General features: G+C 36.2%; 1 protein-coding gene across 5 annotated transcripts in view; it reads left to right on the top strand.

Moving 5' to 3' along the window:
- Positions 1-20695, top strand: part of MPDZ (multiple PDZ domain crumbs cell polarity complex component) — a 113752-nt gene that overhangs the window by 62857 nt on the left and 30200 nt on the right. For 4 of the 5 annotated variants that reach the window (XM_031593193.2, XM_031593191.2, XM_031593194.2 and 1 more), the window contains 7 exons: positions 2246-2444; positions 9238-9339; positions 10175-10273; positions 10738-10915; positions 12966-13076; positions 19207-19369; positions 19980-20176. In XM_031593193.2, the coding sequence (XP_031449053.2) occupies positions 2246-2444; positions 9238-9339; positions 10175-10273; positions 10738-10915; positions 12966-13076; positions 19207-19369; positions 19980-20176 (1049 nt within the window). Of the gene's footprint in view, positions 1-2245; positions 2445-9237; positions 9340-10174; positions 10274-10737; positions 10916-12965; positions 13077-13605; positions 13690-16266; positions 16369-17493; positions 17566-19206; positions 19370-19979; positions 20177-20695 lie in introns of all 5 variants that reach the window. The other variant, XM_031593195.2, reaches the window with a different exon arrangement.

The raw sequence follows: 20695 nt of genomic DNA on the forward strand, positions 1-20695 counted from the left end.
AATTCAAAAACATCATTTTGTAGAGAATCTGCCATTTTTAAAGATGTGCAATCTGCATCTCCCTGAACATACTGATTAAAAGTGTATTGTGGTATTGATAGGCTCAGTAGGTTGAAGCAGTTTTTGCTGTCCTCTTCAGGTTCCTGTAGTGGCTGTGGAGGCAGCGAGGCTGGGGTGAGCATAAGCACAGGAATCTCACAGCCAGTCAGTGGAAGGTTTGGGGCAGGAGACAATCTGCTCCCCTCCCTACTTAGGCCAGAGTGTTTATTTGTTTTGTTTTAGACTACAGGTGCTTTTCCTTCTTGGAAGACTTTCTGGCATTGTCAGAGAGAAACATAGTTTAAGTGTTGGCTATTTGCAGTGGCCTTAAATATACTGAGAGATGTACTGTCCACAGAAAGCACCCTGATGGAAGCCCTTGAGCCCTTTTCCATAAAATGCCATAGTTCTGAATTTACTTCCTGTGCTGAGCTGGATGTCATGGTACTGTAATACTGTGAGCATTTTTGCATAGAACTTGTCACAGTTGACAGTCCCTGGCAAATCATAAATTTTAAACTCCAGATATTTGAAACATCATGTTCTTGCGTCTGTTTAATAAAGTCCAATCATGAAAGTGGTTTTGCAGTTTTTTCAAAAGATAAAATGTGATTCTACATACCAAAATAGAGAGATACATATATTCCTTATGAATATATGTATTCATATAAGAAGCTTATGGGGTAGTTTTTTGATAGCAGGGTCACCTTGGATAATGTTGATCTCAATTGTAAGTGAACATGAGGAACCAGCACTATTCAGAAAGTTTTATATTTATGGAAATCCAAAAAATGTAAGTGAAAATCTTTTTTAGTTTTGTTCTTTAAATGCTAGCAGTATTTTTATTATTTTTTTCTCCTCTGAGACAATTGTGGAGGCAAATGTTTACTTGGTTTGCTGAGTCTGGATAGCCTGTAGGTTGTAGTTGCTTTCTAAACTTTTCAGTCAGTTCTTGTTCCCAAGGTCTGTCTCCCAAGGTCTACATTCCTAGACTCAGCTGGTCAGTCTTCTGTAGCAATGTTTGTAGATAAATGATAAGAATTTTCTCATGTCAGTATCTTTGGAAGGTTTGCTCTGGTTAACTGTTGCTTTGAAGGTCATCTTCCTTCCAGTCAGTCTGGACAAGATGGTAAAGAATTGCAAAAATAGAACTGCCCTCCCATTACTTACTAACTTGAGGTTTAAGAAAACTAGGAGAACCCAAGAGGTTTTAAAAAACTAGGAGAACCCAAGAGGAGTGCTCACTACATCTTCCTTCAGTAAATTCTGCTCTAAAAGGCATTTTTCCTTCAGTTTCTTTTTCTTGTAAGGAAAAGCTTTCAACATTCATCAATGCACAAGGAAGAAGAAGAAAAGCTTTTTAGTATTAAGACAGTGGTAAGCCCATTGTGGTAATATAAAAGGAGAGAAATCTGTTTGGGGTCTTAAGGTACCTTTTGCCTTTGTGAAGAGCAATTTTTATTTTTTTTTAGAAGTGTCATCATGAGTATCATCTGCCCCTGTAAGCAGTTTCTGTCTTATTTCCCCTTAATGAAAAGAATGCAGAGTTAAATGATGCATGTAAATCAAGAGACATAACATCCTGCTGCACCACAGGCAGTGCTGTCATGTACACTGAATAAAGGACTGTATCAGTTAATAGTACACAGGCTATTGCAGAAGTTAGGATGCTCTTCTGGGCCTAAGCAATTGGTTGCCTTAATTTTTGAAGAAAATTAAGAACTGTGCAGTATTGCCCCACGCTTATAGTTAATAATTTTTTTCTTTTTTTTTTTTTTTCTTTTTTTTCTGAAAAGACCCATCAGAAAATTGAGATGTGGCAAATGAACTTGAGGAGCCACCCAGAGGGGTTACAGACTTAACTGTTTTAGGAGCAATATTATTGCTTTTATGAGATCTATTTGATTTTTGATTTATTTTTTGCTTAAATGTTCCACTGCTTTTTAGTTTTTTATATTCAGCTGATATATGAAATTACATAAGATAAAGTGAGGATATTGTGAATATGATTTTTAACTCCTGTCTCTCTTTGGAAAGATGGAAACACAAGGAGAATAAGGTCAGTGTTGGGCTTGTTGAGATTGGCAGGTCATGTAGCTGTCTTATGCCTTCCCAGTCTGCTATCACTTCACTTTCCCTTGTCACCCAGAGTTAGGGCTCAAAGAAGATACTAACGATCACCTGTTTCACTCCTTTCTCACTCTAGGAATGACAGTAAGTTCTGATAAAGATGGCACAGGAATGATAGTTCGTAGTATCATCCATGGAGGATCAATAAGTCGTGATGGACGTATTAATGTGGGAGACTGCATCCTGTCCATTAATGAAGAATCAAGCACTAACTTAACCAATGCACAAGCCCGGGCTATGCTAAGAAGACATTCACTCGCTGGACCAGAAATAAAGTAGGTGCAGCCAGAAAATTGACTCTAGTAGGAAAAGGCTATAATCAAAATTTGTCCAGATTCATGCATATTTTCTAAATCTTTTGTTGTTGCTGTTGTTTTACAATGTGCATTTCTCTTTAAATTACCATTTCAGCAAATAATTTACTACGAAATTACAGCTCCATGATTTTGAAAGTTAAAATCACTTGTATAGGAGGCTTTGGATGTTCTTTGAAAAATTAATTCTGTGATTAATTAACCATCTTCATTACTACCTTTGTGTGGTTTTATTGAAGTAGTAGGATTTGTCAGAGTTTTGCATGTACAGTATGACACTGCTAAACAAATTAAGCACTTTCTCAGAGATACTGTCCGAAATGTCAGCTATCTTGGCCATTGCACATTGTCTTCATCTGATGGAAATGATGTATGTAGTGAATTTTGGTTTTGGCTGCCAAACAGAAAGTATAAAACCCAATCTTAATGTGGAAAAGCAGTATTAAAAAAAAAAACATTAGTACATCTGTGATTAAAAAGTGTGTATTGTGAAGTCTCTTCCAAGTTCTCATTAGTACATATGAAGGAGCTGTTTCTCGAATGCATTATTTTTTTTTTCTCTGGAGTGCTGTTGCTTAAAATTTGAAATATTTAATAGTCTTAAAAATCCACTTGCTTAATATGAAAGTTTCTTGTAGAGTTCAGTTTTTTACTGGAAAGTTTAGTGTAGTTCTTTGTAGATGTCACAATTGCCCATATATCCAGCATCTAAATATGAAGTGTTCCTGAGCTTATGGGCAGTGCTCCAGACCAGTGAGTGCTGAGTTTATAGCTTGAATAAACTAATAGTTGTTTTTCTGAAATCCATAATAACGTGAGCTGGGTCAGATCTGCTATTAAAATTCCTTGAGCTCTTGTTAATAGAAGTCTCTAATTATTTAAAGGGGCAGCTCTGAAAGTGGTCAGTACAGTCCCAGTGTGGTGGCAGGTAACTAGTTTCTATCCATTCAGAACTGCAGGACTTTTCTTTCTTCTTGGGAAGTATGCTGGCTTTAAAGAGTGATGGAGTTCTGAGAGCAAGTACACAAAGTATGAAGTGGTATGTTTAATTGTCTGCATATTAGGATTTTACAGTAGCTTGCTTAAGTACTAGGTCCTGCTTATATAATTCATTGCCTTTACTGACAGTGCTGTTGTGAATATGAGGGAATCAGCATTGATAAAACATGATATTGATTATTTTTATAAGATTTCAAACCATTATAATTCCAACTTCCACTACCAAAATCAGTTAGTGTGTATGTATCTGTATGTCAGCTTGAATATCCAAGTGCTACAGCATGATTTTTTCTGTGAAGAGTCTTTTGTTAATGCCATAGTTATGTGATGAAACAAAGATGCTTTCATGTTTTGTGTTTATCCTTTTAAAGTTGCTCCATTTTTGCTGTGTGATTTTAAGTTTTACTTTATAGTCTTAGTCTTTTTCCAGATACATTTGTAATATCAAATCTCATACTAGATGTGAACATTCAGATGTCACAGAGAAAAGTGCTTCACTTCCTTCTGTAAGAACTGAGCCATTCATGTTCTGACTTGACATTTTTGGCTCTCATTTTATGTTTATGTTCTTCCTATGACAAGAGTTTAAAGTGAAGCCAATGTTGCAATTCAAGCAAGTGAAAGACCAAGTGCTTTCACAGCTTCCAAAGAGGTCTTGCAGGAGGAAGGATAGGGCTACATAATTATGATACAAATCTACTTTGTAAGCATAAGCATTAACTTTTCAGTAATTTACACTTAAGGGAGAAGATCTTGGAAAAACATTATGGTACAAATGGGTGAAAATGCCCTGAATCGGGAATTTGGACATAGGAGAGCATTGCATCATGGTAATTCTTCCTGTTTGCTTAGAGAAGTTCAGAGCTAAATCAGCATTATTCTAAGGCTGATGTGGTACACTATCATGCAGGTTTTGTGATCTGAGTGCCAGCCTTTCAAGTAAGCAAGTGTTGAATCTTTTTTATCAGCCTTGGAAAAAAAAGATGTACAGACCCTCAGTTGTGCTTGTATGATTGTTTTTTCTACACAGGACTGCAAAGTGAATACCTAAACTATTAAGCAGAACTATTTTTGAGTACCAGAGTGACCCCTAAAAGTGATTTGTGCAGGACTGTTTTCATTTCAAAGCTATATTTCAGTGTCAGAAAGTATTTGTCCCTCTACCCAGTGGTGGTGAAACCTTTTCTGGTGGACTACTGCATCTGGATGTGGAGTCCTCAATACAGGAGAGACATGGACCCTTAGAGCACATCCAGAGGAGGGCCACACAAATGGTCCAAGGGATGAAACACCTCCCCTGTGAGGACAGGCTGAGAGAGCTGGGGCTGTTCTGTCTGGAGAAGGCTCCAGGGAGACCTGATAGCAGCCTTTCCATATCTAAGGGGGGGCTATAAAAAGTAGGGGACAGAACTGTTAGCAGGGTCTGTTGTGATAGGACAAGGGGAAATGGCTTCACACTAAAAGATAGGAGAATCAAACTGGGTATAAGGAAAAGGGTTTTTACAGTGAGGGTAGTGAAGCACTGATGCAGGTTGCCCAGAGATGTGGTGGGTGCACCACCCCTGGATGCATTCAGGGTCAGGCTTGATCAGGCTCTGAGCAGCCTAATCTAGCTGTGCATATCCCTTTCATTACCAGGAGCTTGGACTAGATAATCTTTAAGGGTCCTTTCCAACTCAAACAATTCTGTGCTTTCTGTGATAATACATGAAACTATTCTTATGTGCTATGTAAAAGCTTTGTTTTATTTCATTCAAGAATGTTCAGTTTTCATAGTTCAGGAATAAGCAATCTGAGTTCCATATTAAGATATTCTTTTTCCTTTTGTTTGTGAAAAAACAGATGTGTGGCCTTACCATGATACGTTCCTTTTCACTTCTTACTCCACCTTGCTAGGAGCTCTTATATTTCTGGAACAATAGTGGGTTTTTTTCAGCAGCAGCTGCTTGTAACATCTGTCAGATGATTCAGATGATTATGAATCTGAATCAGAGTTCACCTTTATTAACCTAAAGCATGAGGATGAATTCCTGATCAAGGAATGGAAGATAATTACAATTCCATTTTCCATGTTTGTTAGTAATCACTGCTATGGACGCCAATAAAGATGAAATGATTTCTGAAGCAGGTATAAATGATGTGGAGGTCTAATAGTAAAAAAGAAAATGGGAGAGACAAAAAAGAAAGAAAAAATAAGCAGCTCATACTTTTAACTACTTAAGTATGCCTCTCACATTCAGCATGAGACATTGACATTTGTTAACACCGTTGTAAAACGATGCTGCATCATATGCTTCGCATTCTAGATCTTCTCCAGCACCTTCTGATGATCAGGCCCTCTTTTATGTGTGAGTATTGGCGATTCAGAAACTCATCATGATTCTGTGTTGCAACTTGTCTGTAAAATCATTCCATGCTTTTATTACATCCATAGTAATGTCAGGGATATATCCAGATATAGGTACATATTCCGTCTGTCTTTGTGTGTGCATGTGCACTTGTGCCTGCATGTGTGGATGTATATATATATAAAAGTATATGTGTGTCCTTCAATTTTTATACGCATTTTTATCCTAAAACTTGAAGATTGGAGCACACTTCCTAAGACCGGAATGAAAACGCCTGTATTCTAAAAGATGACTGCTAGTGACAGCCACGTGTGTGGTTTGTGTACTTGTGTGTTTGTACAGGGTCCACTGCTAGAGTACAATGTACTGATATCTGGATTAATCTCAGTGTCATATTTTCTGTGGCACTTGTTATTTCATGTGTAAAAAGGTTCAAATTAGACCTTAATTCTTAATGCCAATAATGTGTTGTGAATATTGTTCGTACATTGTTATTTGGTTTGTTGGTGTTTTAAGGTTTTGTGAGGTTGTTCAGTCAAGCATGTGATAAATGTTCCTCTGTTCTGCATGCATTGTTGTGTTTACACATGTTGTGTTTTCATTTGTACACCATTTGGTGTTTCCATTGTAACTGCTGTCATTGCTAGTGCACATCTTGGTGATGGGGGTGGTATCTCAAGAAGGGAAGCCAGAACATGTTCTCCTAAAAGCTGTACAGCTATGAAAGCAAGGAAATTATTAATCCCCACATATACTTTTTCTTGAAATTGTTGAACCTCTACTTGTCTTGCAGATAGTAAAGCATTTAATCATTTCCCATCTTCTGTATCTTCATACCTGTTTCATAGCACTTGTTTCTCTTACTCTCTTCCCTGTGACCTCTTAAGACATCTGTCAGTATCTTCTGGGGATGATCCATTTGAATCCTGGGTGGACTTTTATTTCCACAGTCAAGCATGAGTCAACGTAGCTGACCAGAATAGCCCAGCAGCCTACTTGTTGTGGCCATCTTCTCACATTAGTGATGTCGTGGTACATGATGAGCTGTGCAGGATGGTGCAGGATATCTTCAGACATCACTGTGACCTCCAAGAAGTGAGCTGCAGTAGCATTCTAACGAGTGATGGATTTGATTCACTATGAAATTTCTGCCCATATGTATTTAAAAGTGAACAGATTATTGGCAGATGTGAAGTTCAAGGTTACTAGTACTGGCTGACCTTGCTATGTCTTATGGGAGGCAGGAAGAGGAAAGACAGACGCTTAGTAAAGGTGAACTTCCAGCATATGAGCTCTCGAAATCTTGAATTTTAAGCAGAGCTAATCTTTGTTCCTTTTCATTTCAGTAACAGCATGCAAAGGGAAGAGGGAGTAACATGTAAGGATGTTTGAGAGCATCCTTTAAGCTGCACCTTCAGAATGACCCAGGATAAGTTAGTTAGTTATTCAAGTAATTAAAATCTACAAGGTATCCCAGAAGTTGTAGCACATCTGGTTTGCCTACCCTGTTAGCTGACCCGTAATGCTGATGTTGCACCAAAATATAAAGTAGCAACCTTTACTACCCTTTGACTTTAGGAACTTGCACAGTTTTGCTTTGTGCTCTCTATGCAAAAGGACTGGACAAGAGATGTGAAATTTTGGACCCTCTGTAATTGATGATCACTCTCTGCTGTCTGCATTGGACTTAGTCTGGACATTTATATTTCCTTTTTAGGAACTCTCCACTCTCCTGTCTGTACTGTGAACAACAGCTTCTTACTGCGTTTTAGTGTCAAAAAGATTGCCCAGATGTTCTAACCAGTAGAAACATTGCTTGTGATTCTAGTTTCTTTAATGTAGCTGCCTTTAAAGGGAAAGTACATTATTTCCTACTTATTTTTGTAGAGTAAGATTTGTTGAATTTGATTGGGATGAAACTGATGAATATAACTGGATTAGTGATGCATGATTCCTTTCACTGATACACAGCTTGCACATGTTTTGGCTTTTACAGTAGCAGAGGATTCTTATGGGCTTACTAGAATAGAGTCTCCACAGCAGCATTTGCTTTGTGGGAGTTTTGTGACTATAGTATTTGTATGTTGCTGTAACTTACCACATTTAGAGTTGGAGATGGCTGAGAAGTAGTAGTGATTATTTGCAAAAATCGAAGAACTTCTGAAATAGTAATTCCTATTCTTTTCCCTCTTTCCTCTCCATTTCACTGCTAGGCTTCATGAAGTAACTGTTCTATGTCTTGCTTCTTTCTTTCTGCTCAGGGAACACAGATAATCACTGATCTTCCACTGAGTGCTTGTTCCCCACTGAATGTACGCTTCTCAGCATTTCAGAATGAAAATACACTTTCTGTCAAGTGCATATTACTTGAAAAAAAAAAAAATACCAAGGCAGAGCAGATAAATTAATTGATTACTAGAAGGAGAAAAGGAACAAGTGATAGCACAGATAATTTAGAAATTTCATTCAGAAGTACTAGGGAGTTCTTCCTTTTCAGCATCCATATGGTAGATGGTAGGACATCCTTTTGTGAATGTATTCTTTTTCCATCAGATTTAGTTCTTGACAGACTTTGATCTGATAGCTAAGCTGCTTATGGGACAGCAGCTTAGTGGGATATGACAAAGCCTAGTTTAGATCATAATGTCCCTTTACCCGCAGAGGAAAGTTTTTCAGAAAGATTTTTCATGCCTTAATCTTCTTCTTTGTTCCTGCCTCAACAGTCTCCCGTGCCATTCCTCTTTCTGGCATTCAAACCTGGCTGAGTCATAGCAGGGCTTCAGAAGTCTGCATGTCATTTGACTGATAGAACATGGCAGACTATCGAGCTGACTGGATGTGCATGGTGGTGTGGAGGAAGGAGTTAGGCAGAGGATTACTCCCTGCAGGTTACCTGATGTACTATAACATATTTATATGTCCAAAACCATGCAGTATTTTTAACTAAAAGTATGGAAACCTAAAACACCTAGAGAACCTCTTTTGAAAGCAAAAAACCTTCTGCAAACTAGCTTCCAGAAGTGTACTCAGCCAGTGTTTATGATGGTAATGGTACTTCATACTTCACAAATCTTTTATTATTTATCTTTGCACAAGGAATCTGTTTTGACTGAAACATAATTATCTCTGTTACATACTTACTGCTCTTAAAACACCATTTACTTAAATATAGTAAGTCTCAATAGAATCAAGAGCAGTTCAGCTGTCTAATTTGATTGCAGATGCTTATTTTTCACAAGCCACAAAAACTAGTCGTTCTTTATTTTCAGCATGGCAGTTTTGGTGGTTTTGAAATCAGTGCATACATTAAGTAATCTTTAGTAATTTTCTCATATCCATTCCTCACACCCACCAAAGATTTAACTATAAGTCCTGATACTACTTTAATCATGTCCATTTTATTGCAGTATTACATATGTGGTAGCAGAAAATTTACCAGAGTACAGAGCCAGTTTGGAGCAACAGTCAGAGGAAACTATGACAGTATTTTCTTCCTCATCATCCGTCTTGTGAGTCAAAAGACCTTTTGTTTTCTCCAGTAGAAATCTCAGATCTAACTCTTTGTATACACTTTGCATAATTCCAGATGCTAAGTTTTATTTCATAATTTATATTTTATTTTACATTTAGAGCTGAAAAACAGTGATTTTCTTTCAGACTAGCAATCATTTAAATAAAAAGTTGCTCAAAACTTAGTTTTGGCTTAGGCTAGCAAATGTTTCTGACATTTCTATAAGATGATTTTATGTTCCCTCCAGTAAAGAGACCTTGCTGTCCAGTCCTAAATTTCTTTTAAATACAATGCAATTTGATTTATGTATTGCCACAAGTACTTAGTACTTCTGACCTGAGATTTTGACACTGATATTCTATCCAATTAGTTTTGCTGTTCTTTTTGTTGCTTTTAAAAATTAATTTGTTACAAGCAAAAATATTCAGTGTCTAGTTATTTTTTTATTAATATCCAAAAGCAATAACAGCTTTTGAATTCTGGTCTTATTATTTTGTAATAAGTAATTAATAGTTAATGATTAAGTGTTGACTATTAAGAGTACGTAATTATCTTCAGCTTTGATTTAGTTCTAGTTTCAACATACAGGTTCTGCAGTTGTTGGTTGGTTGGTAGAACTTAATAATAGAGATAAATGCTTTGGGAATCCCTGTGTAAGATATGTGTTCTAACAGGTTTCTGTTAAGGAAATTCTAGGTACTGATTGAAGTTCTGGTAAAATTGTATTTCTAGTAGAAATACAGTGTGCTGCAAGTATCCAGTACCTGAATTTTTGCATAGAAATACAGTGATTTTATGTAATTTTTCGAAATTAATTTCATGTTCCTGTTTAGCATCAGGGAAATCCCAGAGCTTCCAGAACGTGAAGAGGGGGAAGGAGAAGAAAGTGAACTTCAAAGTGCAGCTTTCAGTAACTGGAACCAGCCCAGAAAGTAAGTATAGATCTTGCACAATAGATAATCTAATCTGAAATCCAAAAATTTTGAAACCTCTGATACAGTTTAAGAGAATAAGAAAATAGAAGTACTGCAGCTAATGTGTATTGTGCATTACAGATGTATTTCACTGATTTTTATACTGCCACTGAGCTAAATCTCTGCAATTTAATAGTTATTTAATTGCTTTGTTAAATTTATCTTTATAGGCTTACTGTTTGCAAGCCAGTAAGACGAGTTGAAGAGAAGTTTTAATTAGAAGCCAAAGTAAATAGAAGCAATAGCAGTTACAACTTTCTGAGCAACCGAATAGTTAACTCTCACTGAAAGAAAAAAAAAAAAAAATTGTCAAAGTTATTCCTGAATGTTTTTAAATGATCATGCCAATCTAGGGATCTTCAGTGGTTGGCACTGTCATATTTTAGGCTTCATTTATTTTGCTCCGTTTTTTATCACAATAGGGTTGAACTTTGGAGAGAGCCTGGCAAGTCATTGGGGATCAGCATTGTTGGAGGACGAGGGATGGGCAGCCGCCTGAGTAGTGGGGAAGTGATGAGAGGAATCTTTATCAAACACATCCTGGAAGACAGCCCAGCTGGCAAAAATGGAACACTGAAAACTGGAGATCGGATTGTCGAGGTACCAACCATGTGTCTTTCAGTTGTAGTACCTCCAGCATCTCAAGAGTCGCTGAAATGGGTATTTGCTCCTGGTCTCAACACTGCAGTTGATCCAGCTGGCTTTGGCTTGAGCCGTAAGGTGCACTGCTGTGTTACAAACACAGCAGCGCCATCTACTGATATTTATGTGCCGACAGTTTGAAGTTGTATTTACAACCTGAAGCTTAAATGGCTGGCTGTGTGAGTAGGGGCCTAGAAAGCTGGTAGTTGCACCTACATTTCATAGAACGTGTAGGAAAAGGTTTAGTAAGCTAGAAAGTTTTACGTTTGCATACTGGATAGCAGTAGATTGCCAAAGAACAAAATATCATTAAAATAAATGCTACAATTTATCTCCCTCTAAAGTCTTACACAGGCCTCATCCTTGTGCTTTTCAGGAGTTAAAGAAGACACTGTTTTCTTCCTGATGACATGCAGAAAAATGAATTTCATATAGAGGTTTGCAGGGAAGTTGAGAGTATTGTGTTTATGCAGTGTTGCAGAGAAGAGTTCATCTAGATTCATCTTCTCCTGCTTACGTAATCCCTGCTTATACAATGATTTCTGCATTCTTGCTCAATAATTTTGTAAAGAGTCTTTCCTGTGATGGTTATAAGTTAGACATTTACATGTATCCAGTGTCATTCCTTTGGGAGCTACACTCCTTTTCACCATGATGGATGTTAGCTGACCGTCTATCATAAAGAACAAGGGTGATAGAGACATTAACATTTCACCTGGATTGAACTGCATTTCTTACCCACTCATATTAAAACTAGTGATATGTGGCTGCTACTAAATCCAAACAAAAAGCATTGAAATAATACAGTAACATACAACAAAATGGAAAATTTTTTTTTAGTATAAAACAAGTTAGGAAGTCGTATTTTACTTGATGTCCACAAAATTAATCATTATTCATTGTAACTGAATCTCTGGGGTTTCATGAATGTAGTAATTGTCTCTGAGAACGGTGCTTATAGAATTTGATGTGGATGAGCAAAATTAGTTTGTAATGTATTCATGCAACTGTTTATGAATGGATGGTTTCATTTTTTTGAGTTGAGGCATTTTTAGACTTTTCTTTCTACCAGTGCATGTACTATTTCAGACATGGAAAGTTGCAGATCTGTAGTGATGCTGCTAGTTGTTCATAGGTTTAAATATTTTCTCTAATTTCTCTATGATATTAAGAAGGTGTTAGTTAAAGAGGCAGGGGTAATTCTCATTATGTAACATCTTTTGTGCAAGAATTGCCACTAACAAACAACCTATCTATATTAGCTTCTAGCTCTTACTGTGGTCATTGTGAGAATGCTTTACTGATGCTAACTTCACCATAACATATTCTTAGCTGGATGGCAAGACAAACTGTTATACATTATATCTGAAAGCAAGAAAAGGAAGGAGCAACCAAACATTTTTCCTTAGTTCGTGCTTTCTTTTAGAAGAGAAATGGCTCTTCAGCTCTACCTTCTAAGGAAATGTCTTACAGCTGAACACATCTTTACATTAGTGGTGGTGTTAATGGTCATTAAAAAAAAAAAAAAAAAAGGCTGAAAAGAAAGAAAAAAAAATACACTATACTGATGTAATACCCCATAATGAAATTTTCCAGTGCTTAAACGTTTCAGTTTGTAAATCTTATTAGATACTGGGAAAATAGGTTGTTATCAGATAGAACTTACTGGAAGTTGTATTTAACAAGTACTGCCACTCTGTTCATAATACTTTTATTACATTGCCTGTGGGAAAGCATAACAAGCCTGAACCACAATTGCTGAAATCCTTCCCCTCTCCTCCCTTTTTTTTTTAAACCATGGAAAACATATATTTGATGTCATTTCACTGCTCTTGGAAACCTCAAGCCTATGTGTAAGAGACATGAGGTGAAGTCATTAGAAAACCTTTCCATTAATAACAGAGATTTGGGCTTAAGTTTTACTTGGAAGTTCTCTGATCAGAACCCAGAGCTGATTCATGATTCTTGTAGCTTCTTGTAATATTAAGATGAGGCCTTCCAATTACAGGTGGATGGAATTGACCTCAGAGATGCCAGCCACGAACAAGCTGTTGAAGCCATACGGAAGGCAGGCAATCCTGTGGTCTTTATGGTACAGAGCATTATAAGCAGACCAAGGGTAAGCATAAATAATATGGAAAGAGATATGATATGTAGTAATAGATGAATTGAATGTTCAAGGTGGTGGTGTTTGGGAGTGGGATATTTAATCCTGAAAGTTCCATCTTAGCTATTTCAGGAACTGAGATTTGATTTAAATATTATTTCCATTTAGAATGAAATCGATTTGGATTTGGAATTACCCTCCAGCACGCCGTCCTCAAACTATTTTGAAAAGCCTCAAGAATGATAATTTGTTGGGGGGCAGAGTAGGAGTCTTAACTAAAATCATCTCTTAGAGATTGACAGCATGTCAGAGGAGCGCATGCAGAAATACAACATCTGTTAAAATATTCATTGGACATTAATAAAAGGACATAGAAGTACACGGAAGGTTTCTGTCACTAAGCTGCATGGACATTGCAGACAAAAGCTAATAAACTTTAATATAGTTCATTTCATCACTAGAAACTAAAATTCCTCTTTGTAGAGAGTCTGTGTAAGTTGCATGTTTATTTACTAGTTGTCTCATAACTCTTGTTCCCCAGCCAGAGTCTCTTTATAGCCTTCCATCAGCTTCTGCTCTCTGTGAGCAGAAAACTACTAACCCATTTTATCGTCAGTCATCTAAGGTAAAGTTGCATGAAAAAGATCTGTTGAATGTTGGCTGTTGATACTCAAGATATTAAAGTAAGGCTTTTGCATTTGCTGTGATGTGAACAAAATGGCCACCACTGAATGTTTAGGCCATTGTTTGGGCTGGGAGCTATGCCATTACTTTGTTTAGAAATAAGTAGCTATGCCACTTTTCATGTTTAGAAAATGCTCTGTTTTTTATTGCAATTGTTTATTTTTTTCTTTGTTTGTTGGTTGTTTCTTGAATGTTTATTAACACACCTTTGTTTCTCTGTGAGCAGAAACATTGCAAATGCTCTTTGCTGTACACAGGCTTTGCGTTGTGATCTTTTGTTAAAGGCATTATATTTATTGTCTTCATCACTAAAATGTGCATCTGTATTTCATAATAAGATCTTAAAGGAAATTTCCAGCCTTCATTCATGCATAGTTACCCAGACAGTTAACTGCCTGCACACAGCAGCTATATTTAATATAGTGCTGTAAGGCAGTCATTTTCAAGCGATGGTGGTAGTGAGTCATATTTGTCCCTTTTTGTTTTTTCTTATTTCATTTAGGCTACTGTAGAAGTTAAAGAGGTCTGAAGCATACTCTAGAGTATCTCAAATAATGCAAGTGGATTGTGAGAAGCTAATTCAGTAATTTCACTTGCAAGCAGTTATCTGTGAAATCAGTTTCATATTTATCCTGCAGCGTGTACTTCTTAGTAAGAGTTAATCTGTCACCTTGATTATGATCCCAGCCATTCTGTTACATTATAGCATTATGCTTTACAGTATGCATGTCTGATACCTCAGCATCCTGGGTATATTAATAAACAGAACACAAATTTAAAAAAAAAAAAAAATCAAATCACTTATCCTGTTATTTTTTGTTTCATTTTGAAAAAAAAAAAAAAAAACGGAAAAGGAAAAATAAAATTTATTTTAGTGTATGTTTTACTTGCTGTAGACTGTGGAAGAAGACATGCTTCATGCGCATTGTTTAAAATATAAGTGTGTAGACAAACTCAAATGCTCCAAATTTTATCCTTGTGAGCAGTCAATACAATTAATACACAGTTGCATAGATTAGAGTTAGATCTAGCAGTTGTATTTTAGGAGCTTTGTCATCATGAAAAAGATATAAAAGGCATAATTTTGAATTACCATGGCTAATCTGTTTTCTCTTTTACTAAGACTGGTGTTTGTAAACAAACTTTTCATGATACTTATTTTAGCTGCGTAAAGTTAATCAAGATACAGTAGATAATTCTTTGCAGTGGCTGATGTAACGTTGAAAGTATAATAGAACCATTGCATTGATAAATTATTCTTCCCAAACTTCTCTTTACAAAAGATGTCATCAAGTGTGAATTTGCAAATTACTTGTGTAAACAGAAAATCATTTACTGTAGGGCAACTGCTTTTTTACTGTGAGTGGCTTGCCAATGAAGGGAGCTTGTTCATACAGATCTGTACCTTCTCTGTGCTGAAGACACTGTAGAACCAAGACGTGATGTCTTATCAAATTGCATTACATTTTGCTTTGCAAAGTAATATTTGAGGATAAATGCTTAGAAGAATATTTTTAGAAATGATGAACAGAACTATGTACCTTAAGAAAATTTTGTAACTGCAACGTATATCTGGATTAAACTACCATGATGTTAATCTGTTAGTTGTTGCTGCAAGCCTTTCACATTTTCTTTAGTATGTTTCTTTTTTTCAGTAACATGAAGCTTATAGCAACCAAATATTTAGACCACGAGCAGATGGATGCACCTATTATAGAAATTATTTTTAAGTACATATTTGACTGTTTTCTCTTTCTGATCTTGAAGTACAGTACTAGAACTGCATAGGGAGTATAATTGTTGAAATTATATCCTTTGATTTTATGAAATGAAATGATTTAATTTGTTAAATAATAACAAGTAGTTACCTTACCTTATATTGTTTAACAAGAAGACCAGCTTGTTACAATACAAATCAGTAAATCACACATTCATCTGCACAGATGCAAAGTGAGGTGTAAAGTCAGAGATGTCTAATGTTACTAAGCTTTATATTTTGCAAAGGGCACCGTGAATACATTACCTTGGTACATAAATCAAATAGTGAGAACTTGCGTGGTTTGCAAAATAAAACTAGTCCTAGATTTGTACTGTGTTATTACTATGAATTGCATTTATTCTCATCCAGGAGTCCACAATTTTATGATTAAATAACTGAGGTTGAAGTGTATCCCATATACTGAGATACTCGGGCAAAATTGTACAAATACCACAGCAAGTAAATGCTATGTTGTTTATGCTACTGAACACTACACTTCATGAATTTTGTGGGCTAGGACACACTGGAGGATCAATATTTTCCTCTAATCTCTGCTAAACATAGCTGATAATTTGAGCATACAAATTGAAAATACAGAGTAAATGCAGTTTATCTATCTTTATGTGTCCATACAGAAGTATATTAATAAGATTTTGCTTGGTTAGCACAAGCTGCAAAATAAATAAATTTTGTTTAATGAGTCACAAAGGGTTCACTTAAAAATGTTTTTCTTCAGTTTCTGTTATGTTTTTCTTTTAGAACTCTTCCCTGCCTTTCCCGCAGAACTATCTTTTCTGTAGGCCAACTATCTTCAGCAGCACTAACCCATTTGCTGATTCTTCTCAGTTCATCGCTAACAAGGTTGGATGATGATTAACTATCTGCTTTTGACTCACCAAACATGATACGTGTGCTTTTTTTGCCATTAGTATGTCTCTGAATTTAAATTTTTCTGTACTGTATTTATATAAAATATTGTGCTGATGAAGATGGAAATTCTGTGTAGTGAATTAAAATGGCACAGACACATACACGCATGTATATACAAGTGGAGAAAAGTTTTTGGATAAGAAAAGACAGGTCCATTAACTGTAACTACCAAATTTGAATTAATCAAAGCTATCAAAGGAACAAGTTCTCAATTAGAAAATCAGTTCCTGCAGTGTTTGTTAAAATCTCTACCAGAGTGAAAATCTGTCATCAGTGTATAGTGTTTTGCTGCTATGTACTTTTGCTATGGCATCTTTGCTGTCTCTTTCTTTTCCCCTGATGAAAGCCCAAGAAATATTGGCTGCTTTGTTTAATGGTGCTGAAAATACTTTCACTTTTCTTGTTGAAAATTCTTTTGGTGTACCATGGACAAGATACCTACATCTTTGAAAATCTGAAAAAAGTTGGATTTTTTTTTCAGATTAGTGCTTACAGCATGTTATTCATGTTGGAGACAGAATTAACCTAACACAGTAATAAATAAAGGTTTAATTCATTTGTGCATGCATTTCTGATTTAAAACAGTAAGTGACTGGGAGTGACACTATCTATTTTTCCACGTTGCAGTCTGTTGACTCTCTCAAATGTAAAATGAATTTCTATGATATGTGGTATATAATTGCATGTACATTTTTGAAATCTCTATTTGTTCCAGGTATGAGGAAAGGAAATGGAATAATAAATGATGGCTTGTGTTTTCTGTATTTTCAAAAACATTTCTGAAAAAAAGTGTATGTTTTTAGAGAAAAAACTGTTTTTGTAGTTTATGCACTGAGATAAGAATGCTCTTGTGTCATCTCTATCAGCTGCTTACAGGTTCGTGTTCAGTAAGAAAGCTCACAAAAAGCAAAGCCCTTAATAACTCCTTAAATAATTTGTTTCATTGACTTAATACATTTGCTGCAGTTAGTAAAATGAAATTGAGTTGTTCGTTAGTAACACTACATGTTGCCAAAGGTACTGTAACATACGGATTGCTGTTTTCTGTTGCTATAGGAGGTATCGAATCCAATTAGGGTTACCTTCCGTTGTTCCCCAACTAACCCTTTTGCTCCCACACCATTCAAGGTTTGTCTTGTTTCTAGTGAGCAGGTGATACTGTACTGTATGTGTGTGCTGTGCATTTGTACATGGCCTGTGATACCTTCCAGAATCCTGCTTATGCCTCCACCTGTGCCTCCTACGTTGAAAATGATACTGCTCCAACTGCCATTTTTAATATTTCCTTGGCTGTGATCAGTCCCTAATTAGGGTCTGTTATCAGACCCTAATAACCAAATGGGTTCATGTACTATATGATGCTTTGCATTTTGAATAATGTAATATGAAATACTGTGCTATGGCACATAACAAGTATTTCATGAGTTAAAGCATTTTAGTTTTTTTTTTTTGTGTCTATGGCCTGATTCAGAGAGCAAAAGTCTTATGTGTGCTGAGGGGCCAGATCCAGTTGCTAGAGACACATGTGTAACAGGCTGAGGTTAGAAGGCGGAAGGTGGTCCCCTGTGTCTGAATTGCATAGTAACATCCTTCTTAGCCTTTTCCTTCATTTCTTCACAAAGAAAAATTCACAGTGCATCTGGAACTCCTCTCTTTTTCATCTCTGCTTTTCACTCCTGCTGAGGTAGAAGTCTGTCACCAACTTTTTCTATGTTGAATACATGAACTTTTTGTTAGAAAAAAACACTTTTGCTGTTAATGACTGGCATTTTCACCATTCTTTGATTCTGATGGATAAAAATTTCTTTTTGTAATTTTGCTGCATCAATTGAGGCTTATGTTTTAGAGTATAATTTGCAAAAATTGTAAATATTTCTGTAATGCATTGCCTTAGATTGCCTTGGATTTCAAGCACAGGCATGGCATTTTTTTATGTAATTTATCTGTTGGCTTGGGTGCCTTTTTAACATTCTTAAATCCTTCTTAAATCTCAGTGTCACAAAGTTGTTAGCTTTCCAGTCTTTTCAATACCTTAAGTTGAAAGTGGATTAAAGTTGTCCAAGGTTTATGTTGTTATTCTGTGCCCTTTGAGTTCTGATAAAGCATTTCTGTGCTTCTGGCTTCTGCAGACATTATCTGTGATGTTATTTTCAAGCTTCGTAATGGAGGATAGTGAAAACTGAAATTACAAGAATAGAACACTTTCTTGAAAATATACTTACCAACAGCTGATGGGCATGGATAACTTCAGAATAACTATATGACTTCACCTCCCCTATTGAGGATAGGCTGAAAGAGCTGGCTGGGGCTGTTCAGCCTGGAAAAGAGAATGCTCAAATGGTTTCCCACTAAAAGGTGAAAGATTTAGATTGGATATAAGGAATGAGTTTTTTACAGTAAGATGCACTGAAACAGATTCCTCAGAGATGGCCTCATCTCTGGAGACATTCAAGGTCAGGCTGCACAGGGTACTTTTTTCTTACCTATAAAGTGGCACATAAAACTTTACTGAATTGGGCTTTAGCTGTCTGTTCTGTTTGCTTCTGAATTCATTTTGGAGTGAAGTTATCTCTTACCTTGCCTAGTGTTTGTTTCTGTCTTTGATCTCTTGCAGCTTTTCTGTGCTGTATTACACATTTAGAGTTCCAGCTGCTTGGTATTTAAACTTCAAAGCCATAGTCATTGCCTTTTTGATGTTTTTGTATGCTGTCTTGCTGTACACATAAGTCTGCATTTGCTTAGCCATCACATTTTTCTTATTCTCCACAGGCTTTCTTTCAGTCCGATTCAGAGCCAGAAAAGACTTCATCTTGTAACTTGCCTCTGCCTCCTCCTTCCGCGTGTTCAGGAATGAGCTGTGATGTTGCACAGTCATCGTCCAGCCAAGTTGCAGAGGACATAGAGAAGGAGGATGAGTTCGGTTACAGCTGGAGTAAGCTTATCTTTCATGATAATTTTTCAAATATTTATTGCTGAAGTGGTATTATAAGAGAAAATATGAAGTATCCAGTTTGAACTACTTCATTCTCATGAGTTTTTTTGATTCTTAATTGTTGCTGTCAGCTTTCATTTGTGGTTGTCAGAGGCACATAGTGAAACACAAAAATGATTTGTTCTTCTAAATTACATATCAATCTCTGTGTTTCTCCATGGTCCAGACTCACCATTTCGTACTCAGGACTACTTCCAGAATTTCAGTTACTGATAGGTTACAGTAGGTAACTGATGGCTGTGATATGTAATATTATGATTCCTGTTATCTGAAAGTGTTATTGGAGTAAAGATTATTGTTTTTATATGTTTAGTCTTTTTTTTTTTTTTTTTTTAAGTTTTAATGTTTTCTCAAGTTAGAAAGAAAATAAGGAACTAGAGATCACCAAAGTCTTAGCTGAAATGAAAATATGGACTACAGTTGTGACTTTCTCACCCAAGTTACATTCTACTGTCAGATACTGTCCATTGGACAATAATCTTAACTCTCCAATTAGTCTGCGGACCTGTAATACAAATCTAACCTCTGTTTCCCATACCTTTACATTTAGAAAAGATTACACAGCGCTATGGAAGTCTACCAGGGGAACTACACATGATTGAGCTAGAAAAAGGAAGGACTGGTCTGGGACTTAGTCTTGCTGGTAACAAAGACCGATCCAGGATGAGTGTCTTTATAGTGGGAATTGATCCAAATGGTGCAGCTGGCAAAGACGGCAGGCTACAGATTGCAGATGAGTTACTAGAGGTGAGTTCTTGCAATTTTTATAGAAACTAAAACATATTGACTTAAAATGCGCTAAATATTAGATCCTTGCTGGCGTTCTTTAGTGGACCTTGGAATAGAGAACACAACAATTTCTGTGTCATAGATTTTGAATTGTAGAAAACAAAAGTCCCTTAATCCATCCATCTGTGAAGTGCTGCAGAGTTTCTAATTATTTCCCTGTCTACTAGAAGTGTGAGAATACCAGAAAGCTTATATTATATATAAAACAGAAATCAAGGGGTAACAGGGGTAACAAGGGGTAACAGAAACCAATTTATTTGTATCCTGGACTCTCTTCCCATATTGAGCTGAATTCTAGTGGCTTTTTGAAGAGAACAAATTGTTTAATGTGCAGCTAACATTCTCAGTATGTTTATGAATGTGTTATATTACTGCAATTCAACTGATTTTTCTTGTGGATGTATTTTCTTCTGTGGCTTTCCTCAGGTTAGTAGCAATAGTTAACATTACCCTCACAGAACCATTTTTTTGTAATGT

The sequence above is a fragment of the Phasianus colchicus genome, chromosome Z (genome assembly GCF_987193195.1).
Source record: "Phasianus colchicus chromosome Z, bPhaCol1.hap1.1, whole genome shotgun sequence".
Lineage (NCBI taxonomy): Eukaryota > Metazoa > Chordata > Aves > Galliformes > Phasianidae > Phasianus > Phasianus colchicus.